The sequence below is a fragment of the Hyla sarda genome, chromosome 3 (assembly GCF_029499605.1).
Source record: "Hyla sarda isolate aHylSar1 chromosome 3, aHylSar1.hap1, whole genome shotgun sequence".
NCBI lineage: Eukaryota > Metazoa > Chordata > Amphibia > Anura > Hylidae > Hyla > Hyla sarda.
The window spans coordinates 300,128,343-300,146,693 of NC_079191.1; the positions used below are offsets into that span (position 1 = coordinate 300,128,343).

Genomic DNA, 18,351 nt, shown 5'->3' on the forward strand with positions numbered 1-18,351 from the left:
TTTTTAAATTAAATTATTAAATAAATGTAATTTTTTTTTTTACACTCAGCTTTTTTTAATGCTTTGGAATACTCAGTTTTACACAGACAGGCAACACATTAGGACTCTAGGTCCTAATACAGGCAACTACCAAGGGCAGACCCAGGGGCCTTTTTTAGACCCTTGGCAGCCAAGGTAAGCCTCAGCACCACGCAATTGTATTGCGGGGTATTGCTGGAGAGATAGAGGGAGCTCCCTCTGTCAAACCACTTACAGCTAGAGGTTGCTTATGACCGCGGCTGCAAGGGTTAAACTGTGAGGCAGGGTCCTTGCTGTGTGTTATAGCTGAGACACTGCCAAGATCTAGTGGGTACACTGGGCAGTACCCACGAGATTAATGGACGTGTATACTTGTCTAGGTGCAGGAACGTTCATCCACCCTGGATGTGTATACACGTCCATGGTTCTTAAGGGCAAATTTTTGTCCAGAAGGGATTTATGCGATACATGCTACCATTTTTTATTCCACATCAAGCAAGATGACCAAAATTAGAAAACTTTGCGTGTATTTTTTTACGTCAGCAATTGGGATAAAATAACCATGCCTATTACATAAGAGTAATGGAAGCTGAGATATTCTTATCGCAAGCACAGTACCTATACCTCAGTATTGGACAGTTAGCCCGCGAGACCAGGGCTGCAGATGGATCTCAATGGCTTCCCAACATAGAAGTCACGAAACCACGATTTGGCATCTGATTGCCTTGGTAACCATCAAGACCCAATGATCACACTGCAGAATCACCGATGGGAATCAGGGGGAGCCCCTTTCCCTGGCAATCCAATAGATGCAGCAGTCAGTGCTAACCTCAGCATGTTCTGCTTCAGTCTTGGCAGTTGCGGCAGTCACCTCTGATCACATGCGCTCCTCTTCTAAGCACACTGGATTACCCAATGATGTACACGTGTATTGTGCTGCTTTGAAGTTAGCGTTCACCATGATGTACATCAGGGTGCGCTATGGAGTTAAAGGGGTATTCTGGATACAAAAAATTCTCTCCCACTGTGTTTGGGCCAAAATTATAATTAAAAAAATTACATGCTCCCTCGGGGACCTCCCTGTGAGGTCTTCCAGTCCCCTGCTGAACACTTCAGAAGCGGCGGTATGCTTAAAGCGCAACTGTCACTATTTTTTTCACCCCCAGACTACTACCAATATAGTACTCATATCATTAAAAAAAAGCGCAGCCAAAAAAGGTATGGCTTTATTTTATTTGTTATCATGTTTAAAATCTTTATTTTCTGTGGCCACTCACAGACGGATAGGTGTGGCTTGGTGTTCACAAAGCCCCGCCTTCGCCACGCCTATCCTCTCTGTCAGTGCTGGGATTGCCTCGTAATAAAGACACAGCGATCCACAGCACATGCGCCCCTGCTTGATCTGACAAGCGCAAGTGAATTAACAGAGGCAAGCTCTCTGCCTCCAACACAGCACATGCACGGAGGTGTCAGCCAGCGGAGCGAGCGCTCGCTTCCTCTCTGCGTGTGCTGGCTCCCATCAGCTGACACCGCCGTGCGCATATGCAGTGTTGGAGGCAGAGGCGCATGCGCTATGGATGCGCTAAGCCCCGAGCCACGCCTATCCGACAGCAACTGACCACAGAAAATAAAGATTTTAAACATGATAAAAGATTAAACCAAGCCAAAAGGTATGGCTGTATTTAGTTTCATGACATCAGTACTACATGGATAGTAGTCTGGGGGTGGGTAGAAGACTAATGACAGTTGTGCTTTAACTAATCATCTGCTGCAAGGGTGTACCAGCTGTCAAGACATGAAGACAGAGTGAAGGGAGTAAGGTAGACAAGTATACTTTGATATTTCTATTGCTGTCCTAGGGCAGGAGATTAGATGAGAGATAGATAGATAAATGAGAGAGAGAGAGAGAGAGAGAGAGAGAGAGAGAGAGAGATAGAGAGAGAGATAGAGAGAGAGATAGAGAGAGAGATAGAGAGAGATAGAGAGAGATAGAGAGAGAGAGATAGAGAGAGATAGAGAGAGATAGAGAGAGAGAGATGAGAGAGAGATAGATAGAGAGATAGATAGAGAGATAGATAGAGATAGAGAGAGAGAGATAGAGAGAGATAGAGAGAGAGAGAGAGAGATAGATAGATAGATGAGAGAGAGAGAGATAGATGAGAGAGATAGAGAGAGAGAGAGAGAGAGAGAGAGAGAGAGAGAGGGAGAGAGAGAGAGAGATAGATAGAGAGAGAGATAGAGAGATAGATAGATAGATAGATAGATATATACACACACACACACACACTCACACAGTTAGCATGGTTGAAAAAAGACATACGTCCATCAAGACCAACCAGGGAATTGAAGGGAAGGGTGTAAGGGGATAAGGGAAAGGGATGTAGTTTTATAATTCTGCATAAGCATTAATGTTATTTTGTTCCAGGAATGTATCTATCCCTGTTTTAAAGCTGTTAATTGTTCCTGCTGTGACCAGTTCCTGAGGTAGACCGTTCCATAAATTCACAGTCCTCACGGTAAAGAAGGCGTGTCGCCCCTTTAGACTAAACCTTTTCTTCTCCAGACAGAGGGAGTGCCCCCTCGTTCTTTGGGGGGGGTTTAACCTGGAACAGTTTTTCTCCATATTTTTTGTATGGGCCATTTATATACTTATATACGTTTATCATATCCCCCCCTTAAACGTCTCAAGACTAAACAATTGTACCTCCTTTAATCGCTCCTCATAGCTAAGATGTTCCATGCCCCATATTAGTTTAGTCGCGCGTCTCTGCACCCTTTCCAACTCCGCAGTGTCCCTTTAATGAACAGGTGACCAAAACTGAGCAGCATATTCCAGGTGAGGCCGTACCAATGCTTTATAAAGGGGGAGTATTATGTCCCTGTCCCTCGAGTCCATGCCTCTTTTTATACACACACGGCTGTAAATGTTGGCACTGCTGACATTTTTCTAGAAAATGAAGTATTTCTCACAGAAAAGGATTGAACTAACATGTTTTGCTATACACATGTTTATTCCCTTTATGTGTATTGGAACTAAACCAAAAAAAGAAGGAAAAATAACAAATTGGACATAATGTCACACCAAACTCCAAAAATTGCCTGGACAAAATTATTGGCACCCATAACTTAATATTTGGTTGCACACCCTTAGGAAGCGACTGATTTTAGTAATTTTTTCCAATAACCATCAATAAGCTTCTCACACCTCTCAGCCACAATGTTGGACTACTCTTCCTTTACAAACTGCTCCAGGTCTCTTACTGGAAGGGTGCCTTTCCCCAACAGCAATTTTGTGATCTCTCCACAGTGGTTCAATTAGATTTAATTCTGGACTCATTGCTGGCTACTTCATTCAGAATTCTCCAGCGCTTTGTTGCCATCCATTTCTGGGTGCTTTTTGACATATTTTCGGGGTCATTGCCCTGCTGTAAGACCCAAGGTCTCGGACGTAAACCCAACTTTCTGACACTGGGCTGTACAGTGCGACCCAAAATCCATTGGTAATCCTCCATTTCATGATGCCTAGCACACATTCAAGACACCAAGTGCCAGAGGCAGCAAAACAACCCCAAAATATCATTGAACTTCCATCATATTTCACTGTAGGTATTGTGTTCTTTTCTTTGTAGGCCTCATTTCGTTTCAGTAAACAGTAGAATGATGTGCTTTACCAAAAAGCTCTATCTTGGTCTCATCTGTCCACAAGACTTTTTCCCATAAGGATTTTGGCTTATTCAAGTTAATTTTGGCAAAATGTAGTCTTGCTTTTTAATGTCTGTCTGCAGTGGGGTCCTCCTGAGTCTCCTGCCATAGCATTTCATTTCATTTAAATGTCGACGGATAGTTCGCCATGACACTGATGCACCCTAAGCCTGCGGGACAGATTTAATATATTTGGAACTTGTTTGGGGCTGCTTATCCACCATCCGGACTATCTTGCATTGACACCTTTCATCAATTTTTCTCTTCCGTCCATGCCCAGGGAGATTAGCTACTGTGCCATGGGTTGCAAACTTCTTGATAATGTTGCGCACTTTGGACAAAGGCAAATCTAGATATCTACAGATGGACTTGTAACCTTGAGATTGTTGATATTTTTCCATAATTTTGGTTCTTAAGTCCTCAGACAGTTCTCTCCTCCTCTTTCTGTTGTCCATGCTTAATGTGGCACACGCACACAATGCAAATACTAAGTGAACATCTCTCCTTTTTATATGTGTGATTTTTATATTGCCCACACGTGTTACTTGCCCCAGGTAAGTTTAACCTGTTGAGGACGGAGGGTGTACAGGTACGCCCTCGTGTCCCAGTACATAAATGGGCACTGTCAGATACAAAAACTTTTGATATGTTGTAAAGCATGCAAAACCAATAGGTTTTGCAATTGCATTCATTAAAAAAATTTCAGTATTTCATACTGAAAAAGCCAGTCAAAGAACTGGGGTAACACCAGCATTTTATTGAAAAAAAAAAAAAAAAAAAAAATCAAATTTTTCCTTTTCATTTCCCACTTTAATGAAAGTTCGTCTATCACCTGTGGGTAATCAAGGCTCACTTTACCCCTTGTTATGTTCCTTGATGGGTGTAGTTTCCAAAATAGTATGCCATGTGTTTTTTTTTATTTTTATTTTTTGCTGTTCTGGCACCAAGGGGGCTTCCTAAATGTGACATGCCCCCCAAAAACCATAACAGCAAAATTCCCTCTCCAAAATCCCATTGTCGCTGCTTCCATTCTGAGCCCTGTAGTGTGCTCGCAGAGCATTTACCATCCACATGAGGGGTTTTCTTACTCGAGAGAAATTGAATTACAAATTTTGGGGGGCTTTTTCACTTTTTACCCCTGGTGAAAATGAAAAAAATGGGGCTACAATAACATGTTAGTGTAAAAATTTGAGATATTGAATTTTCTCTCTCACTTTACTGCTATTCTTGGAGACATATTGCATATGTGAATCAATATATAATTTATTTGGCATGTTCATTTTCCTTACAAGCAGAGAATTTCAAAGTTAGAAAAATGCTAATTTTTCAAATTTTTCACCAAGAAATGTAGCAAGTATTGACGAAAATTTACCACTAAAAGTCGAATATGTCACAAAAAAAATCTCAGAATCAAATTTGTAAGTAAAAGCATTACTGAGTTATTCATGCATAAAGTGACAGCAGTCAGATTTGAAAAAAAAATGCTCCCGTCCTTGGGGTCAAAATGGGTTCCGTCCCCAAGGGGTTAAAGAAGCATCACATGCTTGAAAATCTTATTTTTCCACAATTTTGAAGGGGTGCCAATTTTGTCCAGTCCATTTTTGGAGTTTGGTATTTAATTATGTCCAATTAGCTTTTTTCCTCCTTTTTTGGTTTACCGTATATACTCTAGTATAAGCCGAATTTTTCAGCACGATTTTTCGTGCTGAAAACACCCCCCTCGGCTTATACTCGAGTGAACTCTCCGCCCTCAGTGGTCTTCAACCTGCAGACCTCCAGATGTTTCAAAACTACAACTCCCAGCAAGCCTGGGCATCATCCAGCCCCCCCCCCCCTCTCACCCCCTTTAGTTCTGTACTCTCCTCCGCTCAGCGGGACATTAGAGTGCGCTGGTCCGGTGCTGCAGGACTGTCCGGTGGGGAGGTCGTCCGGTGGGATAGTGGTTCCGGACTGCCATCTTCACCGGGGGGGGGGGGCCTCTTCTCCGAGCCCGGCCCCGGAATAGTCACGTTGCCTTGACGACGACGCAGAGCGACGTTCATTACCAACGTCCCTCTGCGTCATCGTCAAGGCAACGCCTCTATTCCGGGCCCGAAGCACGGAGAAGAGGCCCCCCGGTGAAGATGGACAGCCCGGAAACACTATCCCACCAGACTACCTCCACACCGGACAGTCCTGCAGCACCGTACCAGCGCACCCTAATGTGAGTACAAAAGGGGCTGAAAGGGGGGGCTGGATGATGTCAAAGGCCACAGTGGTCTTCAACCTGCGGACCTTCAGAGGTTTCAAAACTACAACTCACAGCCGATGGCTGCCCGGGCTTGCTGGGAGTTGTAGTTTTGAAACATCTGGAGGTCCGCAGGTTGAAGACCACTGTATCAGACATTGACAAGCGGTGATGATGAAGGTGGGGGGGGCTGATGACGTGGTGATGATGACAAGGGGATGATTAAGGGGGGGGGAGGATTATGGAAAGGGGATGATGAAGGGGGGGTGTGGGATGATGACAAGGGGATGATGAAGGGGGGGGGTGTGGGATGATGACAAGGGGATGTGGGATGATGACAAGGGGATGATGACAGGGTGATGATGAGGGTGTTAATGACTGGGGTCAGGATGATGACAGGGGGGATGATGTATTTCCCACCCTAGGCTTATACCCGAGTCAATAACTTTTCCTGGGATTTTGGGGTGAAATTAGGGGCCTCGGCTTATATTCGGGTCGGCTTATACTCGAGTATATACGGTAGTTCCAATACACACACAGGGAATAAACATGTGTATAGCAAAACATGTGCTACTGCAATCCTTTTCTGTGAGAAATGTTTCATTTTCTAGAAAAATTTCAGGGGTGCCAACATTTACGGCTGTGTGTGTGTGTGTGTGTGTGTGTGTGTGTGTGTGTGTGTGTGTGTGTGTATATGTATATATATATATATATATATATATATATATATATATATATATATATATATATATATATATATATATGTATATATATATATACACACATGCATACAGTACAGACCAAAAGTTTTGACACACCTCATTCAAAGTTTTCTTTATTTTCATTACTATGAAAATTTTAGATTCACACTGAAGGCATCAAAACTATGAATTAACACATGTGGAATTATAGACATAACAAAAACGTGTGAAACAACTGAAAATATGTCATTCTAGGTGGAAAGTGTCCCCAAGTGCAGTCACAAAAGCCATCAAGAGCTACAAAGAAACTGGCTCACATGCGGACCGCCCCAGGAAAGGAAGACCAAGAGTCACCTCTGCTACAGAGGGTAAGTTCATCAGAGTCACCAGCCTCAGAAATCACAGGTTAACATCAGCTCAGATTAGAGATTAGGTCAATGCCACACAGAGTTCTAGCAGCAGACACATCTCTAGAACAACTGTTAAGAGGAGACTTTGTGAATCAGGCCTTCATGGTAGAATATCTGCTAGGAAACCACTGCTAAGGACAGGCAACAAGCAGAAGAGACTTGTTTGGGCTAAAGAACACAAGGAATGGACATTATACCAGTGGATATCTGTGCTTTGGTCTGATGAGTCAAAATTTCAGATCTTTGGTTTCAACCACCGTGTCTTTGTGCGACGCAGAAAAGGATGGACTCTACATGCCTGGCTCCCACCGTGAAGCATGGAGGAGGAGGTGTGATTGTGTGGGTGAGCTTTGCTGGTGACACTGTTGGGGATTTATTAAAAATTGAAGGCATACTGAAACAGCATGGCTACCACAGCATCTTGCAGTGGCATGCTATTCCATCCGGTTTGCGTTTAGTTGGCCCATCATTTATTTTTCAACAGGACAATGACCCCAAACACACCTCCAGGCTGTGTAAGGGCTATTTGACAAAGAAGGAGAGTGATTGGGTGCTGCGCTAGATGACCTGGCCTCCACAGTCACCGGACCTGAACCCAATGAAGGCGAAAGGGCTAGCAAGTTCTAAGCATCTCTGGGAACTCCTTCAAGACTGTTGGAAGACCATTTCAGGTGACTACCTCTTGAAGCTCATCATCAAGAGAATGCCAAGAGTATGCAAAGCAGTAATCAAAGCAAAAAGGTGGCTACTTGGAAGAACCTAGAATATGACATTTTCAGTTGTTTCACACTTATGTTATGTCTATAATTCCACGTGTTAATTCACAGTTTTGATGCCTTCAGTGTGAATATACAATTTTCATAGTCATGAAAATAAAGAAAACTCTTTGAATGAGAAGGTGTGTGCAAACTTTTGGTCTGTACTGTGTGTGTGTATATATACACACTATATACACAAAGGTATGTTTTTTGATTTATGTATATTCTTTAACATGACATCTTATAAACAATATTTGTATTATATGCATACATCAGAGACATGGAAGGTACACATGGGGAATCATTCCTAAATATACCTACAACATACATTGCAACCATTGTATATTCCATAAGGGCAGTCAAGCCTGTAAAGGAAAGGAAATTACTCAAGAAATAGAACATACCTGATCAACAGTTTTATTGAGTGTGGCAAGTAGCAAACATCCTTGTCCATTCATAAGGTAATCCACAAGCACTGCTATATGGCTTTCTTCCTCTTCATCATCCCTAATCTCCCCATCGTCACTACAAAGCTTACTAACATCAGACAAAAATTCTCTAGCAGTGTCATTGCAGTAAGCATTCATGATTAATCTAGAACAAAGAGAAAAAAAGTTTCATAGTATACTACAAAATACAGAGTATTTAACATAGACGTGCAACATGCTTATGCATAACTTCGCAATGATTCAATAAAAGTAGGCAACCTTATGGCAAGTAAAAGACCAGGGATGCATGATGGATTATTTTTCATAGCACATACCATTTTAAAGTGGATCTGTCGTCAGACTATGCTGCACATGTAAGGGTCCAATCTCCATTACCAAAAAGTGTGTGAATTCACTGGACACAGTAGATGCCCCCCCCCCCCTTACAGTTAGCTGCAGTCCTATGTGGACACAAAGGTTGGTACATTTCTGACCCTCTTTTTTTCTAGCCTTTTATTCACAGGTTAGGTTGTGAGAACATACCCCTTTTCCCAGTCGACCAAACACATTTGGCTGTCAGTACCCCTTTTTCATGTATGTAGGATTATTTTGGCGCATTGCGTCACAAATTCTGAATCGTGGCGCACATCCTGACAAAAAGCAGGTCGGGTTCACAATAGTAAATCAGGGCCTTCATCTTTATTCTGTTGTCAATATGATTAAAACGATACCCATGGTTTCATGCATTTCTTTTACTGTACCACTTAAAAATGCACCTTGTTTCAGACCAGCAGCCCGGCTTGTTTTTACAGTCCTCTGGGGTATTTATATCTGATGGACCTAAGGAAGGCACAGTAAAGGGTCGAAATGCACTTTTCAAATTGTACAGAATAAAACTACATGTTGCCCTGCGCTTGCCTGTGGTCGTAATTGCCTTTACACTGAGCAGCGCCTCCTAGAACATTTTTTGCTTGGTTTCCTCCATCATATGAAAAGAATTGTGAATTGTGTTTTTTGTTTTTTTTTTTGGGGGGGGGGGGGTTAATGCTTTATTTTCTTTTTAAACAAAGCACAATACAACTTGACATATATACAAACACACCCACGTATTCAGGGATGTGGAATTTGTTTTGCCTAACGCCCGGGACATGCAGTTCCGGGCGTCGAGCAGGTGAATTTTTCAGGCTCTTAGCCCTGCTTCGGGCAAGCAGGGCCTGACCTGAAAACCCAGCAAGCACAGCGCCGCTCAGAGGGGTGAATGGAGCAGGCTCCGCATTCGTGACTGCTCCATACTCTGCAGCCCCCCTTCTTTCGGCAGCCGCAGGCGGAAGCTAATAGCCAGCATGCGGTGAACGCCGCGGCTGGCTATTAACCCTTTAGATCACCGCTGTCAAGCTGACAGCGGCATCTAAAAGCAGATGTGAATGCTCCCTGGTGGGCTAGATGGCCCCCCCGCAGTGTGATCGCAATGGGGAGATGCACTATAGAGGTAGCCGTAGGGCTTACCTCTGTTCCCTGCTGTCCAGTGACTGTCACTGATAGAGCCTAGTCCAGCCACGCTCTATCAATGGAGCGCAGAGCACACAGATCAATGGAGTTCAAAAGAACTCTTGATCTGTATGAGGAATCGAATGATTCCTCCTAAAAGTCCCCTAAGGGACTAATTAAGTGTAAAAAAAAAAAAAAAAAAAAAAAAAAAAAAAAAAAAAGGTATAAAAGTTTAAAAAGACCCACATAAACCCCTTACATGTTAAAAGTTCAAATGATGCCCTTTTCCTACATAAAAACATGTAAAACTATATATAAAAATAAACATTTATTATCGCTGCATGCATAATTGTACGAACTATTAATATATAACATTATGTATCCCTTACGGTAAATTACGTAAATTGCATTTTTTATAATTTCTCAGAAAAAAAGTTAAAAGCTATTTAAAAGTCAGATCAGTACTAAAATGGTACCGATACAAAAAACATTATGGTGCAAAAGATTAGCACTCATACAACCTGGTCTGCGGAATTTTATATATTTTTTTATTTATTAAAATTTATTATAAGTTAGTAAAACATGACAGAAACTAGAGCTGGGCAGTATGATCAAAAATGTGTATCACGGTATTTTTGTAACTTATGGCGGTTCCACGGTATATAGCGGAAGCAGAACAGCGCTCGCGGGTCACATGATTAGTTCCCTGATGTGGGGACAGCGTAGCGCTGGGTTAATAATTCATACATTCCCGAGGGGGAGGGGCCCAACCGGCATTGCGGTATGGGAAAAATTTATATCATGCAGTACAAAAATTTCGGTTTTCGTTATGAACCGGTATACCGCCCAGCACTAAGAGAAACTATACAAATCTGGTATTGCTGTGATCAGGCAGGCCTTAACCCCTTAAGGACCGAGCCCTTTTTCACCTTCAGGACCAGAGCATTTTTTTGCAATTCTGACCACTGTCACTTTAAACTTTAATAACTCTGGAATGCTTTTAGTTATCATTCTGATTCCGAGATAGTTTTTTCGTGACATATTCTACTTTAACTTAGTGGTAAAATTTTGTGGTATCTTGCATCCTTTCTTGGTGAAAAATCCCCAAATTTGATGAAAAAAAATGAAAATTTTGCATTTTTCTAACTTTGAAGCTCTCTGCTTGTAAGGAAAATGGATATTCATAATAATTTTTTTTGGGGTTCACATATACAATATGTCTACTTTATGTTTGCATCATAAAATTTATGAGTTTTTACTTTTGGAAGACACCAGAGGGCTTCAAAGTTCAGCAGCAATTTTACAATTTTTCACAAAATTTTCAAACTCGCTATTTTTCATGGACCAGTTCAGGTTTGAAGTGGACTTGAAGGGTCTTCATATTAGAAATACCCCATAAAAGACCACATTATAAAAACTACACCCCCCAAAGTATTCAAAATGATATTCAGTAAGTGTATTAACCCTTTAGGTGTTTCACAGGAATAGCAGCAAAGTGAAGGAGAAAATTCAAAATCTTCATTTTTTACATTCGCATGTTCTTGTAAACATTTTTGCAAGGGATAAAAAGGAGAAAATTTTTACTTATATTTGAAACCCAATTTCTTTCGAGTAAGCACATACCTCATATGTCTATGTTAATTGTTCAGTGGGCGCAGTAGAGGGCTCAGAAGGGAAGGAGCGACAAATGGTTTTTGGGGGGCATGTCACCTTTAGGAAGCCCCTATGGTGCCAGGACAGCAAAAAAAAAAAAACATGGCATACCATTTTGGAAACTAGACCCCTCAGGGAACGTAACAAGGGGTAAAGTGAACCTTAATACCCCACAGGTGTTTCACGACTTTTGCATATGTGAAAAAAACATTTTTTTTTTTACCTAAAATGCTTGGTTTCCCAAAATTTTTACATTTTTAAAAAGGGTAATAGCAGAAAACACCCCCCAAAATTTGAAGCCCAATTTCTCCCGATTCAGAAAACACCCCATATGGGGGTGAAAAGTGCTCTGCTGGCGCACTACAGGTCTCAAGAGAAGGAGTCACATTTGGCTTTTTGAAAGCAAATTTTGCTCTGGGGGCATGCCGCATTTAGGAAGCCCCTATGGTGCCAGAACAGCAAAAAAAAAAAAAAACACATGGCATACCATTTTGGAAACTAGACCCCTCGGGGAACGTAACAAGGCGTTAAGTGAACCTTTATACCCCACAGGTGTTTCATGACTTTTGTATATGTAAAAAAAATTTTTTTTTTTTACCTAAAATGCTTGTTTTCCCAAAAATTTAAAATTTTTAAAAAGGGTAATAGCAGAAAATCACCCCCAAAATTTGAAGCCCAATTTCTCCCGAGTACGGCGATACCCCATATGTGACCCTAAACTGTTGCCTTGAAATACGACAGGGCTCCAAAGTGAGAGCACCATGCGCATTTGAGGCCTAAATTAGGGACTTGCATAGGGGTGGACATAGGGGTATTCTACGCCAGTGATTCCCAAACAGGGTGCCTCCAGCTGTTGTAAAACTCCCAGCATGCGTTCTGGAAACAGTGGCGTACCAGACGTTTTTCATTTTTATTGGGGAGGGGGGCTGTGTAGGGGTAAGTGTATATGTAGTGTTTTTGACTTTTTATTTTGTGTTAGTGTAGTGTTTTTAGGGTACAGTCGCACGGGCGGGGGTTCACAGTAGTTTCTCGCTGGCAGCTTGAGCTGCAGCAGAAAATTTGCCGCAGCTCAAACTTGCAGCCGGATACTTGCTGTAATCCTCCTCCCATGTGAGTGTACCCTGAACGTTCACATGGGGGGGGGGGGGGGGGGGTTGGGGGAAATACCTCCAGCTGTTGCAAAACTACAACTCTCAGAATGTACGGTCTATCAGTGGATGCTGGGAGTTGTAGTTTTGCAACCGCTGGAGGCTCCGTTTTGGAAACAGTGGCGTACCAGACGTTTTTCATTTTTATTGGGGAGGGGGGCTGTGTAGGGGTAAGTGTATATGTAGTGTTTTTGACTTTTTATTTTGTGTTAGTGTAGTGTTTTTAGGGTACAGTCGCACGGGCGGGGGTTCACAGTAGTTTCTCGCTGGCAGCTTGAGCTGCAGCAGAAAATTTGCCGCAGCTCAAACTTGCAGCCGGATACTTGCTGTAATCCTCCTCCCATGTGAGTGTACCCTGAACGTTCACATGGGGGGGGGGGGGGGGGGGGGGGTTGGGGGAAATACCTCCAGCTGTTGCAAAACTACAACTCTCAGAATGTACGGTCTATCAGTGGATGCTGGGAGTTGTAGTTTTGCAACCGCTGGAGGCTCCGTTTTGGAAACAGTGGCGTACCAGACGTTTTTCATTTTTATTGGGGAGGGGGGCTGTGTAGGGGTATGTGTATATGTAGTGTTTTTACTTTTTATTTTATTTTGTGTTAGTGTAGTGTAGTGTTTTTAGGGTACAGTCGCATGGGCGGGGGGTTCACAGTAATATCTCGCTGGCAGTTTGAGCAGCGGCAGAAAATTTGCCGCAACTCAAACTTGCAGCCGGATACTTACTGTAATCCTCAGGCCCATGTGAGTGTACCATGTACGTTCACATGGGGGGGGGGATAAATACCTCCAGCTGTTCAAAACTACAATTCCCAGCATGTACGGTCTATCAGTGCATGCTGGGAGTTGTAGTTTTGCAACAGCTGGAGACACACAGGTTGTGAAACACTGAGTTTGGTAACAAACTCAGTGTTTTGCAACCAGTGTGCTTTCAGCTGTTGCAAAAGCTACAACCCCCAGCATGTACAGACAGCGGAAGGGCATGCTGGGTCTTGTAGTTATGCAACAGCCGGAGGCATACTACATTGGCTGGGGATGCTGGGGATTGTAGTTATGCAACAGCTGGAGACACACTGGTTTGCTACTTAACTCAGTGTGCCTTCAGCTGTTGCAAAACTACAACTCTCAGCAGTCACCGACAGCCAACGGGCATGCTGGGAGTTGTAGTTATGCAACCAGATGCACCACTACAACTCCCAGCATGCACTTTAGCTGATTGTGCAAGCTGGGAGTTGTAGTTACACAACAGCTGAAGGTACACTTTTCCATAGAAAGAATGTGCCTCCAGCTGTTGCAAAACTACAAGTCTCAGCATGCCCATAAGGGCATGCTGGGAGTTGTGGTGGTCTGCCTCCTGCTGTTGCATAACTACAGCTCCCAGCATGCCCTTTTTGCATGCTGGGAGCTGTTGCTAATCAACAGCAGGAGGCTGTCACTCACCTCCTGCTGCTGCTCCACGATGCTGCCGCACAGGTCAGTCCCTCGCCGCCACCGTCGCTCCTGGGGCCCCAGTCCCAACAGGATCGGGGTCCCCAGCACCGGGGGTCGTCTTCCCGCACCCGCTCACGTCCTCCGGAAGAGGGGCGGAGCGGGTTGCGGGAGTGACAACCGCAGCAGGCGCCCTGATTGGTCAGCCGGGAATCCAGCCGACGAATCAGGGCGATCGTGAGTTGGCACCAGTGCCACCTCACCCCTGCTGGCTCTGGCTGTTCGGGGCCGTCTCTGACGGCCCCGATCAGCCAGTAATTCCGGGTCATCGGGTCACTTGAGACCCGATTGACCCGGAATCCGCCGCAGATCGCTGGACTGAATTGTCCAGCGATCTGCGGCAATCGCCGACATGGGGGGGCATAATGACCCCCCTGGGCGATATGCCGGGATGCCTGCTGAACGATTTCAGCAGGCATCCGGCTCCGGCTCCCCTCCGGCTAGCGGCGGGGGCCGGAAATGCTCAGGGCGTATCCATACGCCCTCGGTCCTTAAGGACTTGGAAACGGGGGCGTATGGATACGCCCTATGTCCTTAAGGGGTTAAGTATGAAAATAACATGGTATTCTCAACCACAAGGCAAATGGTGTAGAAAAGAAAACCACCAAATTTGCAAAATTATCTATTACTATTTCAATTTCACTTCAACATTTAGGTTTTTTTCCGGAGAATATGTTTGGGAAAAATTAAAAGGTATCATTATAGTAGGTAGTTATGACTATTATAGGGCAAGGAGGAAAAAAACGTGAGTGTAAAAGCGAAAAATGGCCCGGACAAGTGGATCGTCATGAGGGACAAGTAGATTTTGCTTTGTTTTAGTCACATGGACAAGTAGTTTTTTTATTACATTTCCACACCCCTGTGTATTATAGAAATAAATAAATATATATATATATATATATATATATATATATATATATATATATATATATATATATATATAAAATAATTAAATACATAATCCCTCGAAGAATATCCATACCCCCAATAATGCACCATAACCCCCACACCCGACCACTGGAGCTAGAAGAAAAGAAAGAACAAAAAAAGGTATTGCTACCTACTATTGAGAGTCATTTATCCCAAACTCTTCTATACCTAACTAGACCTATTTTTGAGTTTTGGGCACAGCAAAATTCTTATCTCCTCAATTTTTTCACTCAATTATACCAGGCTAAGAAAACCAGAGTTTTATTAGACAGCCTGACTAAGAATTATGGAAAAAAGGTAATAAGTATAGTACTATCCGGATGGCGCATTCCTTTAAAGATGAGTGTTGCCAGGATGTATTAAAAAAGGCAAAATGTTATTTTATTCAGAAAGGTGCAACTTAAAAGTTACGAATCTGGACCGGATTCTTTGTCAGGCATTGTTTCTAGAGATGAGCGAACTTACAGTAAATTTGATTCGTCATGAACTTCTCGGCTCAGCAGTTCATGATTTATCCTGCATAAATTAGTTCAGCTTTCAGGTGCTCCCGTGGGCTGGAAAAGGTGGATACAGTCCTAGGAGACTCTTTCCTAGGAATGTATCCACCTTTTCCAGCCCACCGGAGCATCTGAAGGCTGAACTAATTTACGCAGGAAAGGTCATCAACTGCCGAGCAGAGAAGTTCGTGACGAATCAAATTTACTGTAAGTTTGCTCATCTCTAATTGTTTCTTACAGAAAAAAAACTTGCCAGTTTTAAATGTACAGGTAGTAAAAGTACCGCCGGGTCACGAGGTCAAGGGGGAGGGGGTACAGGTAAAATATGAAGAACAAAAGTCAGTGTGATACCCTTAATTTTTGAGCCGATATTTTCAGCAACATTGCAGTACATTTCAGCAAACACTGAAAAACATAACCGTCCTAATGAAGTGACAGCAATGTAGCGCAGGAGTTACTTGATACATGTGGAGTTGATACAATTGTATATAGAATATTATGATAATACTGGTTACACAGAGTTTCAAACTGGGATGGGGCATGATAAGGGATTGTGCAGCGCTGGGGCTGTTTGGTCTGCAACCCCCATTTTTGTATTCTGCAGCGCTGGAGCTACTTCGTTCACGGCCCACTCCTCAAATTAATATTATTGCCTTTTGTTTGTGGAGTTTTAAGTCTGGAGCACAGTTTTTTATTTTATTTTACAGTGAAGGGGTGGGTAGAATTACAGGGGGCAACAAAAATACATGAAATATGTAAAAGACAGGTTTAAATTGTATATAAGTACACACACGCACTAGAAGTCTTTTTTTTAAATAAGAAAAAGCTCTCTTTTAATTTAGTTTTATTTTATATTTCTGTTCAGTTAGGAGCTGGGTTGGGGTAGGGTATAAAGTAAAGCACCCACCTCATGCAACACATACACCCTCCCCCCCCCCCTACAAGCCCCCCTCCCCCCCGCCCTCATTACCTCATTAGAGTAGGGAAATGGCCCGCAGGTTGTTTTCAGCGGACAAGGCATATTCCTTATTTGCCTCAGACACTGAAAGAGCCATTGAGGGAGAGAATGATGCCACATTTTTGTTATCTTACGCACCCTTCTCTAGTGATGACGGGCAACCAAGGCGGCGGAGACACCACCATGCGGGATTGCAAACCTCCTCTGCTCCTGACCCTGTGTCCCATGCTAGTACGAGTCCCCCTGGTGCTCGTACTAGTCAACTACAACCCCCCCAGCCAAGTGCACTGGTGCCCCATGCGGATGATCTTGCATGTACTCAGCCAGCGGACCACGAGCCCGTGATTCCTGAGTTTGTCGGCGGCTCAGGAATCAAGATTGACATTGTCGGGTTCACTGAAATGGAATATTGTAGTCTTTTTTTTTCAGTGACGACTGTCAATCTGATGGTTGACCAGACAAACCTGTACGCCCAACAGTTTGTCACCGCAAACGCAGGCTCCTTTTTAGTTAGGCATAATGGGCCAGTCGATGCAGCCTAAATGAGGACATTTTGGGGCCTAGTGCTACATATGGGCATAGTTAAAAAACCCAATGTCAGGCAGTACTGTAGTGGGGACGTCCTCTACCAGACCCCACTATACAGTATGGCCATGACACTTCCCAGTTTGAAGCCATTCGGAAAGGTTTGCATAAGCTGATAACGCGGCATAACCACCTGTATAAGATCGGGCCAGTCAAACAATTCGGGGCCAAATTTTGAGAGGCCTATGTCCCTGGGAGGGAGGTCTCTATTGATGAGTCTCTCATCTGCTTTAACCCCTTAAGGAATTTGGTTTTTCCACTTTCGTTTTTCCTCCCCATTTAAAAGTCATTTTTGCACCTATAATTCCATACTATGGCTTATTTTTTGCGCCACCAATTCTACTTTGCAGTGACGAAACGGCAAAACAGGAAAACTAATTCATTGTGCGACAAAATTAAAGAAAATATGCCATTTTGGTAAATTTTGGGGGCTTCCGTTTCTACACAGTGCATTTTTTGGTAAAAATTACACCTTTCCTTTATTGTGTAGGTCCATACGATTAGAATGATACCCTACTTCTATAAGTTTGATTTTGTCTTACTTCTGGAAAAAATCATAACTACATGCACGAAAATGAATGTGTTTAAAATCGTTATTTTTGACCCATAACACTTATTTTTCCGTGTACGGGGCGGTATGAGGGCTAATTTTTAGCGCCATGAGCTGGAATTTTTAGCAGTACCATTTTTGTATTTATCAGACTTTTTAAATCACTTTTAATTTTTTTCTTCATGATATAAAAAGTGATCAAAAATACGCAATTTTGGACTTTGGAATTTTTTTACGTGTACGCCATTGACTATGCGGTTTAATTAATTAATATATTTTTAGAGTTCAAACATTTACGCACGCGGCGATGCCACATATATTTTTATTTGAAATATTTTCTTTTTAAATGGGAAAAGAGGGGGGTGATGGTTACTTTTATTAGGGAAGGGGTTAAAGGAGAACTCCAGAATATAAAAATTGTCCCCCATACTGCCGGCAGAAAAAAAATTAAGATGTACATATCTTCCTTCGCTCCCCCGGGGCTTCGCTAACAGTCTCCGGTCTCCGCTACAATCATCTTCCTGGTTGCCGGTGGTCGGCGAGTCATACTGCACTCAGCCAGTCACCGGCCACAGCAAACTCCCAACTCGGCCGGCGATAGGCTGAGCGGCAGCGAGACGTTTTTGGCCCCGGCAGCAGGTGCCGGTGTAGTAAAGAATTGTGTGTCTTGAAGCGTTCTCACAATGTCGCTCAGCCTATTGCGTGCCGAGTGGGGACTTCGCTGCGGCCGGTGATTGGCAGTTTGACTCGCCGACCACCAGTAACCAGGAAGTGGATCGCGGAGGAGATCAGAGCCGGTTACCGGAGGCCCCC

The 18,351-nt window shown here is 43.2% G+C and overlaps 1 protein-coding gene across 4 annotated transcripts in view; it reads right to left on the bottom strand.

The window, feature by feature from the left end:
* The window catches only part of LYST (lysosomal trafficking regulator), a 1,083,863-nt gene that overhangs the window by 1,011,413 nt on the left and 54,099 nt on the right, over nt 1-18,351 (bottom strand). For all 4 annotated transcript variants that reach the window (XM_056566940.1, XM_056566939.1, XM_056566938.1 and 1 more), the window contains exon 2: nt 8,221-8,410. In XM_056566940.1, the coding sequence (XP_056422915.1) occupies nt 8,221-8,410 (190 nt within the window). The remainder of the gene's footprint in view (nt 1-8,220; nt 8,411-18,351) is intronic.